Source organism: Camellia sinensis, chromosome 7, assembly GCF_055761805.1.
Source record: "Camellia sinensis isolate YWXY chromosome 7, ASM5576180v1, whole genome shotgun sequence".
In the NCBI taxonomy this organism is placed as follows: Eukaryota; Viridiplantae; Streptophyta; class Magnoliopsida; order Ericales; family Theaceae; genus Camellia; species Camellia sinensis.
The window spans coordinates 145,576,722-145,585,871 of record NC_138967.1 but is presented as its reverse complement, the minus strand read 5'-3'; the positions used below and the strand labels follow the sequence as shown (position 1 = coordinate 145,585,871).

Sequence of the window (9,150 nt, the reverse complement as noted above, 5' to 3'; positions counted from 1 at the left end):
GGCAAGCATGCTAATCATGGCAACATTCTCATTCATGCAAGTATGCTAAAGCATAAAAACTCATCTAGTACTCGAAGCTAGGAAAACACGAGTTAGTAAAATGTGCATGATTCCTAACTATGTTAAGTGTCTAATGCAACACATGCAATATGCAATTAGTAGGTTCGGCTACTAATATGGCATATGGATCGATTCGATAACATGCAATTAAACACATATTCAAATAAGTATTTGAAACGCCATGCAGTTTGAATGATGCACCGAGCGTCGGTGCATGCAATATAAATGAATGGATGCAGGCATGCGATATGCTAATTGAAACATGTCCCTAATCTAACCATTGAAAGCGATTAAATAAAATGGGAAAAGGCGTGGGGTTGGAAGACATACACACACGCACGCACACTGATTACAACATTACGCCCTCGCGAAGGAGGGTTCTAATGAATAAGAGCTAAGCTAACTAGCTAAACTAATCTAGCTAATCTAATTAAACTAATTAGATGAATTATTACAAATCAAATGAATAACTAGCTAAGCTAATTACTAATTATTACAACACTTAACTAACTAGCAAACTAATTAATTAAATTACAACACAAATATACCCTAACTAAGCAGTTAAGACATTAAACTATGCTGCCACTGCTTTGCCTCGAGAAGTGCCAAATGCACGTGCTCGGCTTTCGTCCCGAAAAGACTCAAAAGTCTCTGTTTGCAGGGTTGAGCATACTTCAGAACCTTTCTGCTCCACCTTACCAAATCTTTGCTGAGAGTTATATTAGTGGCTTGCCGGCCATGGAGGGAAGTTACCAGCTCTCTACTGGCCAAAAAGGTGCTCTGCCGGCCAAAAAGGTGCACTATTGGCCAGAAATGAGGCATTGCCAGCCATGGATGGGGCACTGCCGGCCACTGATGCATTGGATCATCATGCTACAGCAGAGCCCAAATAGAGCAAAATGGGGGTTTTTCCAAGGGTTGTTTGCACACCTTGTCTCTCCTTTTCATAAGGAAATCAAATGAGGGACAAGACTTAGTTCACAAAACCACCAATCAAGCAATTTCATTGCATGATGGCTTGTGAAACCAATCGTGCAAGTTAAATAAATGCAAAAGCAAGACTCAAATGGCCATCACTCCATCATGCATAATCAAGGGCAATGGAGACATAGGAAAATCGCACATTTCATCATTAGTGAGTATGAAATGTCCCATTTTCCTTGTGTTCAAATTAACGTCTGATTTAAAAATGTGCAATGCAGCACAAAGAATGTTTATCTTGGCTCTTTTACTTGTCAATTTTTGTTTACACATTTTAATTACCAAATCATCTTTTAATCCATTAAGTCCATTGGTGAGTGTCCTCTAATGGAAGGAAGGTTCAAATCCCAAGTTTCTTTGGGCATGAAAGAGGCATTACATTGTTGGTAATAAACCCCCTAAGGGATTAAACCATTAGGTGTAACATCTCTATTTCACACTTAGGCAAACAAGTGGTTTGAAACCACTTTCAAAGTAAAACCAAAAAGCGAATAAATGAGGGAGATTGCAGAGATTATAAGTGCTAAAATGAAGTGAAAAAAGCACGAAACATGCAATCAACTCAAACCAATGATGGTTAAAGCCTTAAAACAATAAGCTAGTGCAATGAACTTACACTATAACTACACAAAACAAAGTTCAAATGAGCCAAACAACCCAAAATAGAGCTAAAGCAGGCTATTTCAGAGGCTAAAACATGCTGGACTTAAGCTAAGTTAAGCTAAAAAAACATATTAACATAAGAAGATAATTCAGCATGCAAACAAGACACAAGGAGGAGAGGCTAACCCCTCCAATTTTGGATTTCAAAATTAGTTTTTTACCACTGAAAAGCCTCTGAAATTCAGTGGTTAAAAGGCCCAAAAAAGTTGTTTTGAAAGTGATGGATAAAGGCATAAAAGCTTTACACACAAAGAAACAAGAAGGGTGAACCACCCCCTAACTAAAAAGGGCTCAAACCACCGTTTTTAAGCCACAAAAATTGAGCTTTTTACATTTCAAAACCAGCCCCAAAAGAGTTGAGAAGGATGGCAAAACAAGTATACAAAACAAGTATATTCAAGGCAAGTGTTATACCTTTGAAGCAAAGCACAAGTGGCCAACAATCCAAGCCAAAAACCACCTTTTATAGCTCAAAGAAGGTCTCAAGTTACCTCGACTCAAAGACTAAAAACTTTGGTTATGGTAGTGTATGTGAAAGTGTAGAGAAAACAAGCACTTAGGCACAAAATTGTGTGTGTGAGAGAGAGAGAGAGAGAGAGAGAGAGAGAGAGAGAAATCTAGAGAGAGAAAAGTTTTATGTCTCAAATTTTTCTAACCCCTCCACATGAGAGAGAAGGGTCCTATATATAGAAAAACACAAATTTCCCTCATAAACATCCATCCATACACGTGTAGGACGATGCATGAATCTGTGCAAACAGCTGGCATAAAATATCACAAAATATCTGCAGCAAACAATGGTGGCCGGTCGGCCATCACTGGTGGTCGGCAAGGCACATCAATGGCCGGCAAAGGAGAAGTGGTGGTCGGTAGCCTTCACGGATGGCCGACAGGCCATCAGAAACTTCAGGATGAAAAGGCCCAGGCATGGTCCAAAGATGAGACAAAATGGATGTAGGGTTTGAAATGCTCAAACCTGTGGCGTTCTGCCCCAGACTTCAAGCGCTTGGTGAGAAAACATACTCATCATCGGATGTACTTGCAAGAACATCCAAGTCTTAAAAGGCTGTAAAAAATGGGGTGCCTACAGCTTCCCAATCATTCTACATCCTTTAGTCCATGACTCTATGACACCATATTCTTCCATTACCCATACATGGTTAGTCTCAATCGTTTTCACAGAAGTAAAAACAACTTCATAAAGGATTACAACAAGTGACTTGCCCAATAATGCAACAGACATGTTTGTTCGGAGAATCACATCAATTTGATGGTTTGGCAAAGCTATCTCCCTAAACACCTTTTTGACTGTATCAAATGCCAAAATGCAAACACAATCCTTTCTTAGATTAAATACAACCCAATGAGCAGCCCCATTCATAAACGCATGCAAGCAATCAAAACCATAAAGTTCATAACATAAATCCCCAATACAAACGGATCCCCAAGAACCCGTGCTAAGCGCAAAAAGTTGCACCTTATGCACAACACAACGACGATGGTTATCCTTTGCACCCATAATTTTCACCACGTTGTAGCCATTACTCATGTGGTCGAACCCAAATCCAAAATCAAACTGAAGCAAGTGGCGAGCCTTGATTATAAAAGAACAAGACTTGGGAAGTTTCATGAATCTCCTAATTGATGGGTTCCATAGAACAACATATTCTGAGCCAAAATAATCCAATAAGCACAACAACCCATCACTTGAACCAACAATCTTGTCGTAATTTTGAAAAGGGTAATCGAGTTTCACAAACTCATCGCCAAATGTCTTGTCATCAGTAAATGACAAGCAGCGATCTCGATTCTCATAGTTGAACTTGATGAGTAGTTTGTGATTATGGTTTGATTTAGTTCAATTGAGGTGTGTGGTGATTAAGGAGTACCAAGATTTACAGACTGACCTGAATCGAAGCAAAGATTTCACAGGCAGTCTAGCAAGGATTTCAATCAAGACATCCTCAGGTATGCAAGCATTCGACATTGATTTCTTCGTCGTCGCTGTCATTTTTCTTCTCTTGCTTTTGAACTTGTTCGTGGTTGTCGTCGTAGTCTTGCATTTGCTTTTGGTGAAAAGGGCAGAGAAAGGAAAAAAATTGGAGAATTTTTAGTATTTAACCCTAATACCATAATAATAATAATAATAATAATAATAATAATAATAATAAGTTTATCAATTTAAACTTTAACTTTTTTTTTTTCAGCCTAAACTATTTACTTATTTTTTCTTAAATAAAACTGATAGAAAAAAGTTTGATATTTTAGCCATTAAACTAATAGAAAATGTCTAAAATACTTTTTTTTTCCAGTTTAATAGTTAAGATATTACTTTTTTACCAATTTTATTGAACAGAAATAGGCAAATGATTTACATTGAAAATGATTCAAAATATTAAAATTTAAATTAATAAAATTAAAAATGATTTATATAAATCAAGAAACGATTTGTTAAAATATATTTTGCTTTAAGAGTCAAACTCTAATTTATTTATTTATGTATTTCTTTTAATTTCTCTCAAAATAAATAAATGTTAGTAGGATGTTTTTAAAATCAAATGTTGATTTAATTCTTATCCAAATAAATCATAGAAACAGTTTTGAACCCAAGAAAAAAAAAATAACAAGCGATATTTTTAAGGAGAAATTACCAGTCAGTGATAATTTGAAACAATTATTACATTTGTATGAAAAAGTTTATAATTTTAATTAGAAAATTATTTAAAAAATCTCAAAATTTGACCATAATATCAAATGAACTTCACTTTTATCAATTTAAACTCTATATTTCTGAATTCATTTCAGTTCTAACCACCTGTCAAACTTTGTTATACTGTAAAAAAAAAAAAAAAAAAAAAAAAAAAAAAAAAAAAAAAAACTAATATTTCAAAACTAACAAAACAAAATTAGCAATAACTATCAGTTTATGTCATTGAACAAACAAAGAAAAATTGAATAAGAAAATGACACAAAAAAGTTGATAAAAAAGTGAAAAAATATCCATAAAATGATTTAATAAAATAAAAGTAGGAAGGTTTACAATCTATACAAAATCCCATAAAAAATTATATAATACCCAAAGATTTAAGAGATAGAGAGAGTACCAACAGCGATTGGCGGTGAGGCAATCAGGGAAGAGATGGATCGCAAATGTGGACAGAGACTCAACAAGAGAGGAAGGGGGAGGCGAGAGGCGAGAGGCGTGATATGTAATCTTATATAAGAGAGAGTAAGTGAATTAGGTTTAAATGAGAAGTGATTGGGTGTGTGTGACTATATCTTTATTAAAATACACATGGTTGGAATGCATTAGTAAATTGGCGGATGGGTTGGTTGGAGTTGTAGGTTGGCATTTTGAAACTGCCACCCGTATTGCCCTTACCCCGCGATGACCTCCAAGCTGCCCCACCAGATTTCAAAAAATGTCTGATTCGGTGACTTACTCAGGTATGCAAGCATTTGACATAGATTTCTTCGTCGTTGTCGACATTTTTCTACTGTTGCTTCTGAACTTCTTCGGTATTTGGGAAAAAAGACGATTGAGACTAGACAAAGACCAATGAAGGGATGTAAATTTCAACCATAAACTAGAACATAAAATCCAAAACCTATAAAGAACATAAAACCAAAACCCTAGAAGTACACAATATATCTTGGGTTAAAACCTAAAACCAAGATCTAAACTTCTTGTATCAACATAACAGATCAAAAATTGAAACCTTAGATTCAACTTTCCTACAGATTAGAACACCAAGGATCGATTACTAGCAATGAAAATTGAAAATCAAAAACTCATTTGGTTTAGTGATTCTGAAATAATTTTTAAAACTCTACTTAGTTGTAGAGTTTTCAAAAATAATTTTTGAATTTCAATCCGTCTTTTATTGTTTATATGTGAACTTTTTAAATATTTTAATCAATGATTTTGAATTTTAGATCAACTTAGTCTAAACACACTTAAAATGTACAAAATTTATGAAAAAAAAATCTTTTAAAAAGTCATTAAAAACTAACGAACATGCCCAAAAAAAAAAAAAGTTTTTAGTTATACTCAATCTAAATACACTTAAAACATAGAGATAAAGTTGATTAACTTGAAAATATGATGTACCACATACTTCAAAATATATATATATATCGATTCAATTAATGCAGCTTTGGTAATAGAAATAAATTTGATCTGAAATAGTCTTAGGAATAAAGATAAATTTGGAATAGATTTGAAATAGTTTTGGTAATAGAGATAAATATGATTTAAAATAGTCTTGGGAATAATGATAAATTTGGAATAGATTTGAAATAGTTTTGGGAATAGGGATAAATTTAAAATTGTATTGGAAATAGTTTTGGAAATAGAGATAAACAAATGAGATTTCAATTCTGAGCTCTCAAAACCCATTCAAAAATCCAAATCAAACGAGGCCGTAGATTCTGATCTCGCAATCTAATAAATTCTATTGTGCAATAGGGAGTCCTGAAACTAAGTTAGTGTTACCAAATTTGTGCATCATTGACCTCTCTCATAATGGTTTTGTAAGGAAATTGCCAACATAATATTTTCAAAATTGAATGCTGTAGATACCCCATTTTGATCGCCCTTAAGACTTAGGCACCTCACTTTGAACACTCGATGATGAAATGTCACGCTGTGCAATCGCTTAAAACTTCAGCAAAGTGGTTTGGTTTCAAGCTTATAAACCTAAACCTTGCACCTCCTTTTTGAACCAAAACTTCATTTTTTTTCTAACCTAACCACTCGGGGAACTGCTGACCAGCAAATGACATGCAAGCCATTTTCATTGGGCCGGTTGTACACCCTCATGGCCGGCCAGCCATGTTCAGCGACATCAGATATTTTATAGCAGCCAGCTGTCTCTATGCCTATGTTTTGCACCAGCTGTCTCTTTATAGATATTTCCGACGTAAGATGTGCTTTTTCTATAAATACAAGGCCTCCCCTCATGGTTTGGGGTTAGAAATTTTTGCCAAGAACCATAACTTGTCCAACATACTTCCCTCTTCTCTTGCAATATACATACACCATACATACACCTTACAAGCTAGAACTTGAAGCTTTTCCTAAGATTTGTGAAGATAATTTCAGCCTCTTGAGAGTGCTTAACTTATGGTTTGTGAGCTAAGAAGCTCTTCTTTCCTTTAAAGGAGTAATCTTTGAGCTTTCGTACCACCTTTTCTCTCTCTTTTCTTTGCCTTTTCACACTATTTTCAGAGTGTTTTGAGGCCTAAAATTTGAGATTTAAAGTCACAAAAAATAGGAGGGGTTAGTCACCTTTCCTTAGGCTTGTTGGTTGGTTGAAGCCCCTTTGTGTTATTCTATTTTTGCTCACTTTTTCCACCTGTGAAACTTGATTTTCAACACTTTTTTTGTGTTGTTTTTGTGCTTTTTAGTGTGTTAAATTATGTTTTGAATATTCTATTTGTGATGTTGTAAATCCTCATGGATTTGGTGTAGGCCATCGTTTCCAATCCATTTGAGTTGATAGCCTTTTCCTTTTTTTTTATAGCTTTCATATACATATTCACACCATTGTAATCATTTACTTTTCATTAGCGCTCTGCAATCTTCCTCCTTTCTTTGTTTATTTGATTAAGAATTGTATTAAACAAAAGATTGTTGTTCATGGCATAAGCAAGAGACCCCTCATACTAAATGGTTTAATCTCTTCGGAGGTTCATTACTAGGGCATTACATCTCTCTTATACTAAGCGTGATCTCTTGTTTGATACTTCTCATTATCGCCGGTGCATTACTTCTAAGGGACTAACTTTCTAGTTAGACCCCTAGAAATCGCAAGGAAAGAGGCATTATAGCCCATTATCGAGTTTCGATTTGGAGTCATTATCGCTCATCTAGGGTTTGACTCTGTATTCATTATCACTTGTAAATGTGTTTGACTCTTCCTTTGTAGTTTCCTCCGTAGAAAAGGGCTTGAAAAGCTCATTTCTCAGGTTAAGTCGTGCTTGCTATTCTTTTTATTGCTTTTGGATTTAGTGGGCGTAGCCATCACCTTTGGAGAAAAATGAAGAAAAGATAAGAAAATGGAAAGGTAAAGTAAAAAAGGGCTAATAAAATTAGAGTAAAAGAGGTAAAAAGATATATAATTTGGTTAGGCTCAGTCGGACGTCATACTGAACCTATTGCGTCTAGAATCATTGCATACTATTTTAATGATATTTGGTGATTCATGAGGCAAGTCTACCCCTTCCCTTGAGGTAACTCCATGATAGAGACGAGGTATTGTTTATCTTTTGTTTCATTTATTGAGCTCTTATTCTATCGTATCACCACACAACAAATTTGCGATAATTGATGATTTAAGAATCGAATCTACTCTTCCCTTGATCATCTCCATGATAAAGAAGGGCCGAGAGGATAAACATCTCTTGGAAACACTCTATTTTTGCTCTGTTTCAGCAGGGTATTCCCTAGAAGCATTGGTCAGCCAGCCATCATTCTATACGGCCGACCACTCTTTTAGGCCGGCTAGCCACGGCATTTTTACAACAGAATAGAGTAGAATCTGAGGCCAAAACAGAATAATTTTCTGACTGCAAACAGAGCAGATTCTGGTAGCAAACAGAGAGGCTTATGGAGGATGTTCTCAATTGTGCGCATGTGGTTCCTCGCCTCCCATTCGAATCCATTAGATTAGTAGTTTTAATATTAGTTTTGCTTCCATTCGGACTTGTAATGATTAACTAGTTTATTTGTGTTTGTAATAATTTAGTTAATTCATTTGGTGTTGTAATAATTAGTTAATTATGACATTCATTCGGACCCTTTTATGTGACATCAAATTTGTAATATTTGTATGTCTTCCAACCCCATTTCTTTTTCCCTTTTGCTTACATACTTGCTGTGGTAGCATCATGTTTTGGTTTCATATCATTGCCATGTGTTGTATCTATTTTTGCATACATTGGGTTCAGTTCATCATTCTAATATCATTGTCATTTCGTACTTGAATACGTGCGTTACCGCATGCTTTGAGTTGATCCAAGTGACATGTTAACTAAACCGAACTTAGTAGTTGCATTTTCGTATGTGTTGCATTAGTTACTTTGCATATTTAGGAACATGCATTTTGCTAATTATTTTCTTCTCTTTGGCGTGCCTCGGTTGAGTACTAGGTGAGCATTTTTGCTTTACCATATTGCATGTATGTCTGTGTTACCATGTTAAGCATACTATCCTGAGGCTACGTGCTTATTTGAAATATCTTTTTGAATGCCAATGGATGAAGACTGTTTTCGGTTAAGTTGAAATGACTTTGATAAATGTACATGTGAGCTTGCTTTTCACTCAAGTAGCACATATTCAAAATTCTTTTCAAACAAACATAAAATCAAAGCATTCATAAGTAAGTGATGTAGTCTATACTTGTGTTCCTTACATAGTAAATTAGTGCAATAATCAGAACATGA

The 9,150-nt window shown here is 35.0% G+C and overlaps 1 protein-coding gene across 1 annotated transcript; it reads right to left on the bottom strand.

Annotated features, from left to right (window-relative positions):
• Nucleotides 1-2,788: 2,788 nt before the first annotated feature.
• LOC114257510 (F-box/kelch-repeat protein At3g06240-like) lies at nt 2,789-3,715 on the bottom strand. Its single transcript, XM_082881188.1, has 2 exons — nt 3,608-3,715; nt 2,789-3,526 (listed from the first exon to the last, which is right to left on the bottom strand). Exons 1-2 carry the CDS (start codon nt 3,713-3,715, stop codon nt 2,789-2,791), a joined length of 846 nt encoding a protein of 281 aa, XP_082737314.1.
• Nucleotides 3,716-9,150: the final 5,435 nt, after the last annotated feature.

Coding starts and splice junctions, on each gene's coding strand:
- LOC114257510 (XM_082881188.1), bottom strand. CDS start 3,715: ATGACAGCGACGACGAAGAAATCAATGTCGAATGCTTGCATACCTGAG. Junction 3,527..3,607: donor CTTTGCTTCGATTCAGGTCA/GTCTGTAAATCT, acceptor CTACTCATCAAG/TTCAACTATGAGAATCGAGA.